The sequence below is a fragment of the Ahaetulla prasina genome, chromosome 1 (genome assembly GCF_028640845.1).
Source record: "Ahaetulla prasina isolate Xishuangbanna chromosome 1, ASM2864084v1, whole genome shotgun sequence".
Taxonomy (NCBI): domain Eukaryota; kingdom Metazoa; phylum Chordata; class Lepidosauria; order Squamata; family Colubridae; genus Ahaetulla; species Ahaetulla prasina.
Window position 1 is genome coordinate 3,986,120 of NC_080539.1, and position 17,716 is coordinate 4,003,835.

General features: G+C 44.7%; 1 protein-coding gene across 1 annotated transcript in view; it reads left to right on the forward strand.

The window, feature by feature from the left end:
• Positions 1-17,305, forward strand: part of LOC131188533 (transient receptor potential cation channel subfamily V member 1-like) — a 35,382-nt gene extending 18,077 nt beyond the window's left edge. The window contains exons 7-14 of the mRNA XM_058163845.1: positions 138-233; positions 1,888-1,958; positions 2,521-2,686; positions 5,201-5,267; positions 7,175-7,482; positions 9,119-9,243; positions 10,903-10,991; positions 16,916-17,305. Of these exons, the coding sequence (XP_058019828.1) occupies positions 138-233; positions 1,888-1,958; positions 2,521-2,686; positions 5,201-5,267; positions 7,175-7,482; positions 9,119-9,243; positions 10,903-10,991; positions 16,916-17,091 (1,098 nt within the window). The 3' untranslated portion in view covers positions 17,092-17,305. The remainder of the gene's footprint in view (positions 1-137; positions 234-1,887; positions 1,959-2,520; positions 2,687-5,200; positions 5,268-7,174; positions 7,483-9,118; positions 9,244-10,902; positions 10,992-16,915) is intronic.
• The last annotated feature ends 411 nt before the right edge of the window (positions 17,306-17,716 follow it).

Sequence of the window (17,716 nt, forward strand, 5' to 3'; positions counted from 1 at the left end):
TTAAAGCAGGCTGGCTGGGGAATTTCGGGAGTTGGAGTCCACCCATATTAAAGCTGCCAATGTTGATGAACACCAAACTGCTCTGCCATTTCCACCAAAGTGCCTGTCCTTAGCCTGCTCTCTTCCTCTCTTTATAGCCTCTTGTTCCAACAACAGTGACATTCCAGAACATATTAAGACTTCTTGGAGCTGTGATTGTTTTAATTGGTGGCATTTATCTCTTCGTTGCTCAGGTAGGATGTCCCTTTTTTTTTGTTTACGGCTCCTCTGACCACACATGCATCTTTAGTACAGTCCTTGACTTATAACAGTTCACTTAGTGAGTGTTAAAGTTGCAACAGCACTGAACAAAGTGACTAATTTTTACACTTACGACAGTATTGTTGTAAGTGTTTTACACCTTCGGACAGCACTGGCTCTTCCGCTTTGAAATTGAGATGAGCACCGCCCCCTAGAGTCGGGAACAACTAGCTCATTTGTGCAAGGGGAACCTTTACCTTTACCTTACCCTCTGGCAGACAGTACAGGATAATAAAAACAAGGACAAATAGGCTGAAAAGCAGCTTCTATCCCAGGGCAGTGACTATATTGAATTCTACGGCATAGTGTAATATCGGGTTTTCAGTTTCAATTATATAGAATGTAAAGAATGTATGTTTGTGTTTTTATTTTTATAGTTATAATGTACACTGGGGAAGGCATTTGATTTCTTTTTGTACCATGTGCAATGACAATAAAGTAAACTAAACTAAAATGTTTCTGGCAAGTCCCAGAGCAAAGTGAGGAGACACATACACACACACCTCCAGCAGCCTCTGGCTGCAAATCGTCTATCCCAAAGTTGTGAGTATCACAATTGGAAAGCAAGAAATCCAGCAGGTCGAGGAATCCAGGAAGCAAAGAAGCAAAGGAGCAAGGCAATTCAGTGTTTGTTCCTGACAAATGCCCCTCCCTGCCGTCTCCTTAAGTGCCAGTCCCCAGGTGTGCCTTGTCAAAAGGGGCAGGGCGCTCTCCTTCTGAGTAGTTGGTCAGTCTGCGCTGTTCCCACCTTCTCTCCACTCTCCGTGCCCGAGGATCAGGAGGGGGTGGTCCCTGCTCATCGGCTGAGCTCTGTCTATTATGTTTACTGCTTAGCCTCTCTTGGTCATCCTGCCCGCCCCCCCGCTGTTCTGTCCTCCTTCGCCTCCATCCGAGTGATGGCTTAATTAGCCGGCACTATCAGCTCTGGCAGCAGAATAGCGAACGTCTGCCAAGTTCTCTGATATCTCCCTCGACGCTGGTGAGTCACTTCAGCTCTCAGTTAATCAGTTGATTTGCCAGCTACGAAGAGACACAGCAGTGCTCACTGCCTTTATATCCTGTGGGGTGTGGCTCCATGACTCAGCACTTCCTAGGCCTGCCCCACCCCTGCTTCTGTTGTTCCCTCTCTCCTGCCTATGAAACCTAGGGTCCAGCCAGGTCTGATTGCCATCAGCCAGGTCTGGAGGCGTGGCCTGGGGGAGGAAAGAGTCAGGGGACGGAGGCCTCGTTATCTCCTCCACTTGGCCTGCCTCTTGCTCCTGGAGCTGAGCCAGGGGAGCCAGTGCTCCCGAGGTAAGTCCTGACGGCCCTTCCCCCTCACTTTTCAAGTCACTTTCTGGCAGCAGGCCCGGCTCCAAGTCACTTTCTGGCAGGAGGCCCGGCTCGTGGGGCGCAGACACAACACCCGCCTACAAGCCATCCCAATCCTGAAAGGCCCTTGCCTGACTGGGCCTGCTCCTCCCCATTTTCCTCCCAAGCCAATGAAGCCGCCCCCTCCTCGATCTCCATGGGCTCCAGTTCTGCCTCCGTCTTCCTCTGCAGATTCAAGCAGTGTTTTGATTTCTGTTCTTATTTATTCCCTTTTAGAGTGTTCAGTTCTGGAGAAGACGGTCCACTCTGAAAAGCCTTGCAATGGACAGTTTCTTTGACATACTCCTGTACGTGCGTATATGTTGTTGTTTTTAATGGAGGGATTCAATCAACCAAACTACCAGAATAGAGCTGGAAGGGACCTGGAGGCCTCATAGTCCAAACCCTTGCTCAAGCAGGAGACCCTAGCCTAGACCATTTCAGATAGGTGGCTGTCCAGTCTTTTCTTAAAAACCTCCTGTGATGGAGCCCCTACAACCTCTGGTGGCAAGCTGTTCCACTGGTTACTTGTCCTTCCTCATTGGATGTTGGCCTTTCGTTGGAAGTATCGATGAAAACACCACTTGTACTCCTCATTCTTTCACTTTCTTCCCCAGCTGTTCATAATCTCTTGTTATTATTTTCAAAATTATTATTTTCAGGTTCATAGTTTATTTATTTATTTATTTTGTCAAGCATATGTAAGATTATAGATAAAAGTATAAACATGATTGTGAATACATGAAATAAATAAGAATAAAAGGAGACGATAACTACCGGTTTAACTACCGGTTTTCCCAAACCGGCTGAATCCCACCAGTGCCCCGAAATCATTGCTGCTTCTCTGTTTCCCTCTCTGGCCTTTGCCAGGTTTCTGCAGGCGCTCGCCATCCTGGCCTCGTCCGTGATGTTCGTTGCAAAGTTGGAAGATTACGTGGTGCCCATGGTGTTCGCCTTGTTTTTGGGCTGGGTGAACCTGCTCTACTACACCCGCGGTTTCCAGAATTTGGGAATCTCCATCGTTATGATCCAGAAGGTAAGGTCACGAAATGAACCGTTTCCGTTTCCAAATTCAAATAGTGCTCAACTTACAACCGTTCATTTACTGACAGTTCAAAATTACGACGGCCCTGGGGAAAAAAGGGGACTTACAGTGGTTTTTCACACTTATAATAATAATAATAATAACAGTTGGAAGGGACCTTGGAGGTCTTCTAGTCCAACCCCCTGCCTGGGCAGGAAACCCTACACCATTTCAGACAAATGACTATCAAACATTTTCTTAAAAAATTCCAGAATTGGAGCATTCACAACTTCTGGAGGCAAGTTGTTCCACTGGTTAATTGTTCTCACTGTCAGGAAATTTCTCCTTAGTTCTAGGTTGCTTCTCTCCTTGGTTAGTTTCCACCCATTGCTTCTTGTTCTACCCTCAGGTGCTTTGGAGAATAGCTTGATTCCCTCTTCTTTGTGGCAATCCCTGAGATATTGGAAGACTGCTATCATGTCTCCCCTAGTCCTTCTTTTCATTAAACTAGACATACCCAGTTCCTGCAACCGTTCTTCATATGTTTTAGCCTCCAGTCCCCTAATCATCTTTGTTGCTCTTCTCTGCACTCTTTCTAGAGACTCAACATCTTTTTTACATTGTGGCGACCAAAACTGGATGCAATATTCCAAGTGTGGCCTTACCAAGGCATTATAAAGTGGTACTAACACTTCACGTGATCTCGATTCTATCCCTCTGTTTATGCAGCCCAGAACTGTGTTGGCTTTTTTAGCAGCTGCTGCACACTGCTGGCTCATATCTAAATGGTTATCCACTAGGACTCCAAGATCCCTCTCACGGGTACTACTATTGAGCAAGGTACCACATATACGGTACCGGTGCATTTTGTTTTTTTGGCCTAAATGTAGAACCTTACTTTTTTCACTGTTGAATTTCATTTTGTTAGATAGCGCCCAATGTTCAAGTTTGTCAAGATCTTTCTGTAACTTGAGCCTATCTTCTGGAGTGTTGGCTATTCCTGCCAGCTTGGTGTCATCTGCATATTTGATGAGTTCCCCATCTATCCCCTCGTCCAAGTCATTGATGAAGATGTTGAAGAATACTGGGCCTAAAACAGAGCCTTGGGGTACTCCACTGCATACTTCCCTCCATGTGGATGTAGTTCCGTTGAGGACTACACGTTGAGTGAGGTTGGTCAGCCAGTTACGAATCCATCTGGTGGTGGTGCTGTCTAACCCACATTTTTCTACTTTATCTAGTAGTAGGTTATGGTCTACTTTATCAATGCTTTACTGAAGTCCAAGTAAATTATATCGACAGCATTCCTCTGGTCTATTAATGTTGTCATTTTGTCAAAGAATGCAATAAGATTAGTCTGGCATGATCTGTTTTTGACAAGCCCATGTTGGTTTTTGGTTATTACTTTGTTTGCTTCTAGGTGTTCTGTGATTCGTTGCTTGATTATCTTTTCCAGAATCTTCCCCGGTATTGAGGTCAGGCTGATAGGTCTGTAGTTTCCTGGATCTGTTTTTTTTCCTTTTTTGAAGATGGGAACTACATACTTATTGCTAAGTAACTCAGTTCCTTTCTTTAATGGATGCAATCCATCTCTTTTGTACAGTTTTTCACTGGACCAGTTGCAGACATCATGACTAATAAAACCAAAGCCTTCCATTTTACACCACTCCTTTAGCCATGCATTAAACTCTACTACATGCTGGCCTTTACTTTTTTGTTCCTTAAAGGTAAAGGTAAAGGTTCCCCTCGCACATACGTGCTAGTCGTTACCGACTCTAGGGGGCGGTGCTCATCTCCATTTCAAAGCCAAAGAGCCAGCACTGTCCAAAGACATCTCCGTGGTCATGTGGCTGGCATGACTCTACGCCAAAGGCGCATGGAACACTGGTCCCTATTTTTTCTACTTGCATTTTTACGTGCTTTCGAAACTGCTAGGTTGGCAAACACTGGGACAAGTAACAGGAGCTCACCCTGTTACACGGCAGCACTAGGGATTCGAACCGCTGAGCTGCCGACCTTTCGATCGACAAGCTCAACGTCCTAGCCCCTGAGCCACTGCGCCCCAGATAACACTAAAACTAACACTAACATTAAGAAAATGTTGGATAACCATTTGTCTGAAATGGTGTAGGGTTTCCTGCCTGGGCAGGGGGTTGGACTAGAAGACCTCCAAGGTCCCTTCCAACTCTGTTATTATTATTATATTATTACTTCACCTGATTTCGATTCTATCCCTCTGTTTAGATAAACCGAGAATCCCATTAGCTCTTTTGGCAGCTGCAGCGCACAGCTGGCTCATGTTTTAAGGGATCGTCTGCTAGGACTCCAAGGTCCCTCTCCCAGGGACTGTTTTTGAGCCAGGTTTTGCCTATTCTGGACTTGTACCTTTTGGTTCTTCCCACCCAGGTGTAAAAAGCCTTGCTTTCCTCCACACGAAATTTCAGGTTTTTGGAGAGATCCCACTGTTAGGTGCTGAGTTCAAAAGAAAGCCAGCAATCTAGACATTGCTTCTCATTCGCATTCCAGGCTGTCTTGAGGGACCTTTGGCATTTCCTGATTGTGTATGTCGTCCTCCTCTTTGGCTTTGCAGCAGGTGAGTGTCATCGCGAGGGGAGGCACAGCCAGGTGAGCATAGCCAAATTAAATTAAGCCTAGGTAAGTAAGGTAGGCTCGCAGATGGCCACCAGAGCAGGAGGTAGCCAAACACCAAGGAGAGATCCAAGGGAGGAATTTTCTTGCCTCCAGAAGCTGTAGGTGCTCCATCACTGGAGGTCTTTAAGAAGAGACTGGACAGTTTGTCTGGAATGGTCTAGGCCAGTGATGGCTAACCTTTTTGCCATCACGTGCCAGGAGGGGGAGCGGGGGGGGTGTCATGCGTGCTCGTGCCCACACCCATAATTCTATGCGCCCCACCCCCCATGCATACATGCACAATCCCCCCTCCATGCTCCCCCCGTTTTAACCCTCCCCAGAGTCCTAGAGAGGCTCTGGAGGCTGGGGAAAGCAAAAAATGGGCCCTCCCCACCATCCCCCGAGGCCCTTTGGAGGCAGGAAACAGCCTGTTCTGGTGGGCCCAGAAGGCCCGAAGATTAGCTACGCACGCCGGAACTGAGCTCGCGTGCCCATTGATATGGCTGCACGTGCCACCTGTGGCATGCGCGCCATAGGTTTGCCATCATTGGTCTAGGCCCTAAGGTCTTCTTTCTTGAGCAGGGGGTTAGACTAGAACAGGGGTCTCCAACCTTGGTCACTTTAAGACTTGTGGACTACAACTCCCAGAGTTCCTCAGCCAGATTTGCCTTAACCTGGGGGTGGGTGGGTGAGGAGATTTCAGTTTTGGGAAGACAGAAGGTCCATCAGCTGAAGCCAGGTGGAAAAATTGAAATATGGGTGGCCATAGAAATGGAATGGATGAATGAGAGAGTGAAAAAATGAATAAATTTATGAATGGATGAATGAACAAATGAATGAATGAGAGGTTGAATGGGTGAATAAATGAGTGAGTGGATGAATGAATGAGTGAACAAATGCATGAAAGAGTGGATGGATGAATGAATGGATGAGTGGATGAATGAGTGAAGTGAGTGAGAGTGACTAAATTAATGAATGAGTGAATAAACGAGTGAATGAATGACTGGATGAATGTGAATGAATGAGTGAATGAGTGGATGAATGAGTAAATGAGCGAACAAAATGAATAAATGAATGAGCAAATGAATGGATGAATGAATGTGTGAAAGAGTGAGTGAATGAGTGGATGAATGAGTGTGAATGAGTGAACAAAATGAGTGAAAGAAAGAAAGTATGAATGCATGAGTGCGTGAATGAATAAATAACTAAATGAATTAATGATTGAATGAAGGAATAATTGAATGGGAGGATGAATGGGTGTGTGAAAGAGACTGAGTAAGTTAATGAGTGGATGAATGAGTGTGAATGAGTGAACAAAATGAATGAGTGAATAAATAATTAAATGAATGAATGAGTGAGTGTGAGCGAATGAATGAATGAGTGAATGATTGAACAAAGGAATGGGAAGATGAATGGGTGAATGAAAGAGTAAGTGAATGAGTGTGGATGAGTGTGAATGAGTGAACAAAATGAATGGATGGATGGATGAGTGAAGGAATCTATGAATCAATGAGCAAAAGACTCCAGGTGAAGGACACACAAAGAATGAGATCAGAAACCAGAGGACACCTAGTCTGATCTTCCATACATCACACAGAATTAGCACCTGGTTTTTCTTCTCAACACCCTCCAACAGCCACGAGATGTCAAAACAGACGTTTAAATATGATAGCTGTGCATTTAGAATATGCACAGACTCTGTCCTAGATTTCTTGATGCAAACAAAACTCAAAACAATAAGATCGGTTGAACAACGAATGATGCCTCCAAAGGTCAACTAAGCCCCTTTGGGTCTCCTGCCCTTCAAACTGAGAAGTTTCCCCTCAAAGTTTCCAGAGGAAGAATTGAAATTTCAATGACTCCTTTCAGCTCTCACCGTTCTCACCGGGGGCGCTTCCCACTCGGCCTACAACGCGTCTCTCCCGCTCAGCGATGACTCTAAAGACCAGGCCGTGTATTCGGGGCTACCTCAGACTGTCCTGCTGCTCTTCAGGATCACCATCGGCATGGGCGACCTGGAATACCAGGAGAACTTGAAGTACAGCAACATTGCGATGCTGTTGGTCCTCCTTTTTATCATCTTGACTTACATCCTCTTGCTCAACATGCTGATTGCTCTGATGAGCGAAACGGTCACCAAAGTCTCCGATTACAGCCAGAGCGTCTGGCAGTTGCAGGTAAGGCGCCTCCGATTGGGACGGCGGCCATTTCTGTCCCAGCAGAGGCTTAAATGGGAACCAGATCCAAAGAACCAGAAGAAGTGAAGATTTGTAGCACGGGGTTCAACTGTGGGGTCCTTGGTGCTCTCTGAGCTTGATGGTTTTCTTGCAGACGTTTCATGACCCAACTAGGTAACCTCATCAGTGCTAGAAGGGACTCGGTTTTGCAGGGAGGAGGAGGAGGAGGAGGAGGATGACGACTGTGGGGTCCTTGGTGCTCTCTGAGCTGGGTGCTTTTCTTGCAGACGTTTCATGACCGAACTAGGTAACCTCATCAGTGCTAGAAGGGAGCAGGTGAAGCGGAGGAGGAGGAGGAGGAAGAGGAGAAGGAAGGAGGCAGTGAAGGAGCCCTTGGTGTTTTCTGAGCTTCATGGTTTTCTTGCAGACATTTCATGACCCAACTAGGTAACGTCATCAGTGCTAGAAGAGAAGGGGGTTGCCTTCTCTCTGTTTATATAATCGGTGGCTTGTCCTTTTAGTATTAGTGGGAGTGTTGTTTTCTTTTTGGCAGTTCCTCTATTAGGTTTTTGTTTAGTGTTTGGTTTGCCTTGTGATACCTAGCTGGGTAAAGAAACATCTGCAAGAAAACAACCAAGCTTAGAGAATGCCAAGGGCCCCACAGTCCTCCTCCTCCTTTTCCCCCACTCCACAAACCCCACTCCCGTCTACCTCTGATGACGTTACCTAGCTGGGTCATGAAATGTCTGCAAGAAAACCACCAGGCTCTGGAGTTCAATCCTGAGATACAAATATTCTTTTCTATTGGTATCTCTCTTTCTCTCTCCATCCATCCATCATCCATCTCTCTATCTATCTCATCTATCTATCCATCATGTATCAATCATCTATCCATTATCTGTATCTATCCATCCATCATCTATCTATCATCTATCTATCATCTATCTATCCATCATGTATCTATCATCTATCCATTAGCTATATCTATCTATCTATCTATCTATCTATCTATCTATCTATCTATCTATCTATCTATCTATATCTATCCATCCATCCATCATCTATCTATCTATATCTATCAATCTATCTATCATCTGTCTGTCTGTCTGTCTGTCTGTCTATCTATCTATCCATCCATCCATCATGTAGCTATCATCTATCCATATCTATATCTATCCATCATCTATCTATCTATCTATCTATCTATCTATCTATCTATCTATCTATCTATCTATCTATCTATCTATCTATCTATCTATCATCTATCTATCCATCATCTATCATCTATCCATTATCTATCTATCTATCTATCTATCTATCTATCTATCTATCTATCTATCTATCTATCTATCTATCTATATCTATCCAACCATCCATCCATCATCTATCTATATCTATCAATCTATCTATCATCTGTCTGTCTGTCTGTCTATCTATCTATCTATCTATCTATCTATCTATCTATCTATCTATCTATCTATCTATCTATCATCTATCTATCTCCATCCATCCATTATATCTATCTGTCTGTCTTCCTATCTACCTACCTACCTACCTGTCCACCCACCCACCCACCTATCCTCCCTCCCTCCCTCTCTCTTTTATAAGCTCTGTTCACCAACCCGTCTCTTTGCAGAGAGCCATCGCTATTCTGGAAATGGAGAAAAACTGGATCTGGTGGTGGAAGAAATGCGAGAAAGGCAGCCGTTTCCTCACCATCGGCCCTGAGGACAAGAAAGATCAGAATAGGTGGTTTTTTCGGTAAGCATAACCACCTGCCCAATTGGGGTACGAAAGACGTCATTTCAGAAATAGCCCCTCCCTGGTTCTCTCGAGCATAGAGGGAGGGAGGGAAGGAGGAAAGAAGGGACATTTGTGCTTGCAAAAACTCTGTTGCTATAATCTCATAATAAAAAACTAGCATTAGCCTTCCCAACTTTGGGCTCCTGGTCTAGATTATTATTATTATTATTATTATTATTATTATTATTATTATTATTATTATTATTATTATTATTATTATTATTATTATTATTATTATTTATTTGATTTTTATACCGCCCTTCTCCCGAAGGACTCAGGGCGGTGTACAGGCAAAGTAAAAACAAGCGATACAATATACAATTTAAAATGCAAATTAAAAAACTTATTTTATAATTGGCCTAAAAATTTAAAATATATAATAGCCTAAAACCCCATTTAAAATTATTAATAGAAAATTTAAAATCAATAAAATTTAAGCCAGCCCCGCGCGAATGAAAAGATGTGTCTTCAGTTCGCGACGGAAGGTCCGAAGGTCAGGTATTTGTCGTAAACCCGGGGGAAGCTTGTTCCAGAGTGTGGGAGCCCCCACAGAGAAGGCCCTTCCCCTGGGGGCCGCCAGCCGACATTGTTTGGCGGACGGCACCCTGAGAAGTCCCTCTCTGTGTGAGCGTACGGGTCGGTGGGAGGCATGCGGTAACAGCAGGCGGTCCCGTAAGTACCCGGGCCCTAAGCCATGGAGCGCTTTAAAGGTCGTAACCAAAACCTTAAAGTGCACTCGAAAGGCCACAGGTAGCCAGTGCAGTCTGCGCAGGAGCGGTGTTACGTTACGACTACCTCCAAGGGCTGGTGTGAATTGTCTACAGGTGTGCTTGAAAGGAATTTTTACTAGGTTTTAGTTTGGGTGGGTGGGTGGGTTGCAGCGTAAGAAATTATTGTGTGTGTTTGAGACAAGAAAGGAGTACATACAGGTAGTCCTTGACTTACAACTGTTCCTTTAGTGACCATTCAAAATTTCAACGGTTGCAGTGTCTCGGGGTCCTGTGATCCTCTTCTGCAGACCCTCTGACAAGCAAAGTCAACGGGGAAGCCAGATTTGCTTAACGACTGCATGATTCACTTAGCGACTGCCATGATCTTCGGACCTTTAAGCGCGAGCTTAAAACTTTCTTCTTTCATCAAGCAGGGCTGGCCTAATGATAAATTTTAATCAAGGGTTTTTAGTGGGGTTTTTAAGGGGGTTATTCTATTTTTATAATTTTACTCACTTATTTTAAATATTCAGCCTATGGAATTAGATTTTTAATGATATATTGTATTTTAAATTTTTTTGGTATTTGTGTTTTATCTATGCTGTACACCGCCCTGAGTCCTCGGAGAAGGGTGGTATAAAAATGTGAACAATAAATAAATAAATAAATGAATAAATAAATGATTCACTTAACGTAACAACCATGGCAAAAAAATAAGTTTGTACAATGGGACGCCACTCGCTTAACAGCTGTCTTGCTTAGCAGTGGAAAGTTTGGGCTCCTTTAGAATAGAATTAACAGAGTTGGAAGGGACCTTGGAGGTCTTCTAGTCCAACCCCCAACCAATTGTGGTTGTGCATTGAGGACTTAATGTGTCCTGCTGGTAACTCTTGGGGTCTTTTTCTAGAGTAGAAGAGCTACACTGGAAAAATTGGACTAAAAAATCCGTCCTCCGAGAAGAACCCATGGAAATCAAGTCTCTGGACGAGACATTAGGTAAGAACGGTACCACAGGGTGTCAGGAGTGGGCATCCACACGTCATTGTGACTTTCTAAGCTGTGGGTTGGGTTTTATGGAGTGGCCTTGAAGTGAAAGTATAGAATAGGTGGAACCTGGCTCAAATGCCGCCCAACACAAATTCCTCAGTCCTATCGCAAACCTTGGTCCAATTAGGCAAACTACCAAAGGCCTTTCTTGGCAAATGTCCAGAAGCCACAAAAACAAAGACGTAAATCAGTGGTAGTCAACCTGGTCCCTACTGCCCACTAGTGGGCATTCTAGCTTTCATGGTGGGCAGTAGCGGTTTTGTCAAATTGTCAAACTATAAATTTTATAAAGTAAAGTTACTTCCCTACCTTATAAATCAACACTACTGTGGAACCAGTGGGTGGTTAGAAAGTTTTACTACTAAGAGAGATACAAAAGTGGGTGGTAGGTATAAAAAGGTTGACTATCCTTGACATAGATGAAGCAGAAGATGAAGCAGAAGACGTAAATACCAACATTTTTTTCCAGCAAACTCAAATGCCGTTGCTGGTCTGTTTTAAGCCTTATGGGAGGGGCCAATCATCTCCTGGCATTACTCCCGAGTTGTCCTCTCTGCTTGAGCTGCTCTTGCCTTTTGGCAGCTCTTCTCATGTGTGCATTAGGAAGAGGCTCCCTCTGCCTCACTACTATCAGTCTCTGGAGGCTCTGGAGTCTGCACCTCACTCCCTGATGGCCCTGGCCCCACCTCAGCCTCATCGCTGTCCGACTCCATTGCCAGCTCCGTAAGCTACTGACGGACCACAACAGGAGGGGGATATGCACTGGGGTACCCCAAGGCTCTGTTTTAGGCCCAATACTCTTCAACATCTTCATCAATGACTTGGACAAGGGGATAGATGGGGAACTCATCAAATTTGCAGACGACACCTAGCTGGAAGGAATAGCCAACACCCCAGAAGATAGGCTCAAGATACAGAAGGATCTTGACAGACTTGAACATTGGGCGTTATCCAACAAAATGAAATTCAACAGTGAAAAAAGTGAGGTTCTACATTTAGGCAAGAAAAACAAAATGCACAGGTACAGTATAGGTGGTACCTTGCTCAATAGCGGTAACTGTGAGATGGATCTTCGAGTCCTAGTGGACAATCCCTTAACTATGAGCCAGCCGTGTGCAGCAGCTGCCAAAAAAGCCAACACAGTTCTAGGCTACATTAACAGAGGGATAGAATCAGGATCACGTGAAGTGTTAATTCCACTTTATAACACCTTGCTAAGACCACACTTGGAGTACGGCATCCAGAATACATTACGATGTAAAAAAGAAGTTGAGGCTCTAAAAAGAGTGCAGAGAAAAGGGCAGTGAGACATGAGCAGATTGGAGAAACAAAACATCCACCTCATAAACGCAGGGCACAACGTAGGAGAACAAACCCATCAGGACTAGATTCAGCAGTCCATCTGCATTTGAAAGACAAAGGCCATCTTTTGAAGACTACAAAGTCCATCTTTTGGACAGAGAGGACCACTGGTTTGAAAGAGGGGTCAAAGAGGCTATCTGTGTCCAAATTGGGCAGCCCGCTCTCAATGGGGGGTGGGGGGAACGACACAACATCATCAATCCGTTCGGGTCTGGATGGGGATGAACAGACTTTGACTCAACCCATCCAAGACGGAGTGGCTGTGGATGCCGGCGTCCCGGTAAAGTCAGCTAGTTCCGTCGCTGACTGTGGTGGGCGAGTCACTGAGGGAGTTGGTTCGCAGCTTAGGCGTTCTCCTGGATTCATGGCTGTCGTTAGAAGAACACTTGACGGCCATCGCCAGGGGAACTTTTTATCAGGTTCGCCTGATCCACCAGCTGCGTCCCTTCCTAGACCGGGACTCGTTATGCACGGTCACTCATGCCCTCGTTACCTCCCGCCTGGATTACTGCAATGCTCTCTACATGGGGCTCCCCTTGAAGAGCACCGGGAGACTTCAACTGGTGCAGAGTGCGGCTGCGCGGGGGATAGAGGGAGCATCTCGGAGCTTCCATATAACACCTCTCCTGCGCAAGCTGCACTGGTTGCCGGTGGTCTTCCGGGTGCAATTCAAGGTGTTGGTGATCACCTTTAAAGTGCTCCATGGCATGGGACCAGGTTACTTACGGGACCGCCTACTGCCGCCAATAGCCTCCCATCGACCTGTGCGCTCCCACAGGGAGGGTCTCCTCAGGGTGCCGTCAGCTAAACAATGTTGGCTGGCGGCCCCCAGGGGAAGAGCCTTCTCTGTGGGGGCACCTACCCTATGAAACGAACTGCCTCTGGGGCTACGCCTTCTTCCCGACCTCCGGGCCTTTAAACGCGAGCTCAAGACTTTTTTATTTCACCGAGCAGGGTTGGCCCAAGGGTAATTTTTAATGGGTGGTTTTATTACTTGTTATTTTAATATTCGGTCTATGGATTTTAAATTCAAATATTGTGTTTTAATTTTTGTATATGTCTTTTTAACTTGGCTGTAAACCGCCCTGAGTCTTCGGAGAAGGGCGGTATAGAAATGTAAATAATAAATAAATAAATAAATCCCAGTCTAGAACACAATCCTTTCAGCAGTTCCAAGAAGGCTCCACACCCGTTTGCCTTGCATGCTCAGGTGACCCTGAGGATGCAGATAAGTCTCCAAGTGGCCTCAATGACCCTCTAAAAAGGATGCAAATGACCAGCTGTCTGCAAGGAATATAAACCCTTCCAATCCCCACCATCCACTCAGAGTTGAAGAAGCTTCTTTGATGAGAAGCGAAACGTCTTCAAAGAAAAGCCAGAAAGTGCAGAGGAGAGCAACAAAGATAGGACTCAGCGGTTTACAGCCATATTAAAAACCAACACAGGAGTACAAACAACAGATTTAAAAGCAGAATTAAAACAAAATATTTAATAGGCCAAATCAAACTAAAACAGTCGTAGACCGACATAAAACCCATTTAAAATTTCGATTTAAAATTTCGCTTAGGCCAGTCCCGCGCAATGAAATAATAAGGTCTTAAGTTCGCATTTGAAGGCCCGGAGGTCGGGGAGTTGGCGCAACCCCGGAGGCAGCTCATTCCAAAGGGCCGGTGCCGCCACAGAGAAGGCTTTCCCCCTGGGGGCCACCAACCAACATTGTTTGGCCGACGGCACCCTAAGAAGGCCCACCCTGTGGGAGCGCACAGGTCGATGGGAGGCTATTGGTGGCAGAAGGCGGTCTCGTAAATAGCCCGGTCCTAAGCCATCACTGAAAAAAAGTGATTATCCTATTATCATATATGGTGGACTTGCAAAAAAGTTAAAGCCTTTTGGATTAAAATATGGTGGATTATGCAGAACATTTTGAAAAAGAAGATCAAGTTTGTTCCACAGTTCTTTTTATTAGGAATAATTTCAGATTGCACTGTTATAGAGACAAAACTGATTCTGAATTTAATAACTGCTGCAAGACTATTGATTGCACAATATTGGAAGAAAGAAGACTTACCTACAATTGGAGAATGGATTAGTAAAGTATCAAATTTAGCAGAAATGGCAAAAATTTCTGCCTACTTGAAAGACTGTACACAAGAAAAATATATTTTGGAATGGAGGAAGTGGATTGATTATATTCAAAATAAGTATCAGATTAAAAAATATCAATTAGTTTTTGAGTGAAGTTAGGAATTGCTATGTATTAGTTTAAGAAAGAAGGAATTGATAGTGTGATGGTGTGAAATGGAATATGTTTTATGTTATATTTTAGATTATGTTTGTTAGTTACAATACCCTGTATTCTGTTCTGGGAAGTCTGGGGGGAATGAGGGGGGGAAGAGGAAGACTATAAATTGATTGGTTGCCATTGTACAGGAATAATGGTAGAATTAAACAAGTTGGAATGGTGTAATGTCGGGACTGCTCGGCAAACACTCCCGAAGGGAAAGGGTAAGGAAAGAGGAGTAAAGAAGGAAGAAAGTAGGTAGGCAGGTGGGTAGGGAGGAAAGAAGGGAGGGAGAAGAAAGGATAGGAGGAGGAGGAGAAGGAGAAGATAGAGGGTTAGAAAGGATGGTAGTGAGAAGTGGGAAAGAGGAGGGGAAGTAGGAAAGCGAGGAGAAGGTGGTGGGGAAAGTTTGAGAAGGATGAGAAGGGAAGAAAGGATTAAAGGGGGGAATGGCAGTCGAGCAGCCCTGATTGAGTATAATTTGAGTATAGGACTGATTGTTGGATAAGTGATTGTATTGTACACTGGTCAAATTTTGGGAATTATTATGGAAAATAAAAAAAAAATTTGCTCAAAAAAAAAAGAAAAGAAAAGAAAAAAAGTGATTTTTGACCATTTTTCACACGTATGACCATGGCAGCACCCCCATGGCCAAGTGAGCCAAATTCCAACACTTGGCAACTGTCACATATTTATGACCGTTGCAGTGTCCCGGGATCACGTGATCCCCTTTTGTGACCTTCTGATGAACAAAGTTAATGGGGAAGCCAGATTCGCTGAACAACCGTGCTCCTAACTGAAATGATTCGCTAAACAACGGTGGCAAGAATGGTCATAAAAAGAGGCAAGATTCACTCAACTTGTCCTGCTGGGCAGCAAGAATTTTGGACTCAATTTTGGTCGTAAAACGAGGCCTACGGTACCTGTATATGAAGAACAGTTGCAGAATTGTCTAGGCTAACAAAGAGAAGGTCTAGGGGAGACTTGATAGCAGTCTTCCAATATCTCAGGGGTTACCACAAAGAAGAGGGAGTCAAACTATTCCCCAAAGCACCTGAGAGTAGAACAAGAAGCAACGGGTGGAAACTAATCAAGGAGAGAAGCAATGTAGAACTAAGGAGGGATTTCCTGACAGTGAGGACAATTAACCAGTGGAACAACTTGCCACCAGAAGTTATGGGTGCTCCATCACTGGAGGCTTTCAAGAAGAGACTGGACAGCCATTTGTCTGAAACAGCATAGGTCTGCTTGAACAGGGGGCTGGACTAGAGGACCTCTAAGATATTCTCCAACTCTGTTATTCTGCTATTATTATTATTTTGCCTTGGTGAGCATTGCCTTCTTTCTACCCGCAGATGGCAGTGTAGCTCCATCAAACTCAAAATAGTTTGGCAGAATTCTAGGTTAACTTAGCAGCTCCTTTTCCAACCAGGTAGTCCTCGACTTATAACTAATCACTTAGTGGCCAAAATTACAACAGACCAACTAGGGACTAATTACAAGCCAGTCCCAAAGTTCTGACGGTTGCTTTCCCCTAACTTTGGGTGCTGCATGACCGTTGGCAGTTTCCCACGGTCACATGGCTGTGATTTACGATGGTCTTGCCCAAATCTGGCACCCCTGGTTTGTTTTAATGACCACGGTGTTCCTCTTAACAACGCCCAGAGAAATGATCCTAAAATCAACGGATCCATTTTACAACCATCATTGAGAGATTCCATTATGGTCAGAAGGCGAGGATTACCTGCAGACATTTTGGGGAGCTCTGGATCGGGAGCTCCGATGCTGCAGTTCCCAAAAAGTTCTGTACTGGTAGTCCTCAATTTATGACCACAAGGGAGCCCCAAATTTCTGTTGCTAAATGACACAGCTTCCCACAGTTGTTAAGTGAATTATTGCAGTTGCTAAGTTAGTAACACGGTTGTTGAGTGAATCCGGCTTCCCCGTTGATGAAGGTCGCAAAAGGGCGATCACGTGACACACACACACCGGGACACTGCAACTGTCATAAATGCGAGTCAGTTGCCAAACATCCGAATTTTGACCACTTGACACATGGGGATGCTGCAATGGTTGTAATTGTGAAAACTGGTGATGCTTTTTTCAGTGGCCTTCAAACTTCAAATGGTCCCTAAATGAATGGTCGTAAGTTGGGGGCTACTTGAGAAGCACTGCTTAGCGTGGTAACTTCTGCTAATCGCTCGTTTCTTGACTTCCCTTGTTACTCCAGTGTTCGAAAAAGGGAGCGTGGTGACCCAAGCTATGCCCCGCGTGTCTTCTTCGGGGGAGCAGGAAGAAGAAAAGGATGAGACGGTGGCGATGAAGGACTTAGGGCCGCAGGAGGAGAGGAGTCGCCAGGAGGGAAGGACGAGTGAACAGATTTGCTTAATGGAGGACGACTGTTGAGTGCATCTCCGTTAAAGCAGCAGAGAAGTTCCCTGTGGGGATGAAAACCAGCACCTTCAGAGATTTCTTTCTTTCTTTCCTTCCTTCCTTTCTTCCTTCCTTTCTCTCTTTCCTTTTCCTTTTTCTTTCTTTCAGCAGGGGGTTGGACTAGAAGACCTTCAAGGTCCCTTCCAGCTCTTATTCTATGTTCTATGTTCTCTTTCTTTTTCTTTCATTCTTGTAATGTATTTTGAATTATTGGAGGGAATTTTGGGTGGGAAAAAGCATGTTTCTGATTGGCTGATGCCTCAGCCCAAATCCTATATAAAGAGAACTGTTCTGCTATTTCTTTGCTGGGTTCTCACAATAAACTTAAGAGCTGTTGTCACCAATGACTGTCTCCTGTCTCCTCATTGGCCGGACTTAACATTGGCGACGAGGATGGGATAAGGTTGGCAGTGAGACCGGGAAAGAGCTGATTTGGAAATTAGCTTAGAACCCAGCCAGTTATAGGGCGGCCATGTAGAAACGAATCAAAATGTCTAACTACACGCCGCCAATGCCGTTTGACCCAGCAAAAGAGAAGTGGGGGTCATACATGGCTCGTTTTGAGTGTTTCCTCAAGGCCAACGAGTTGCAAGGGGTA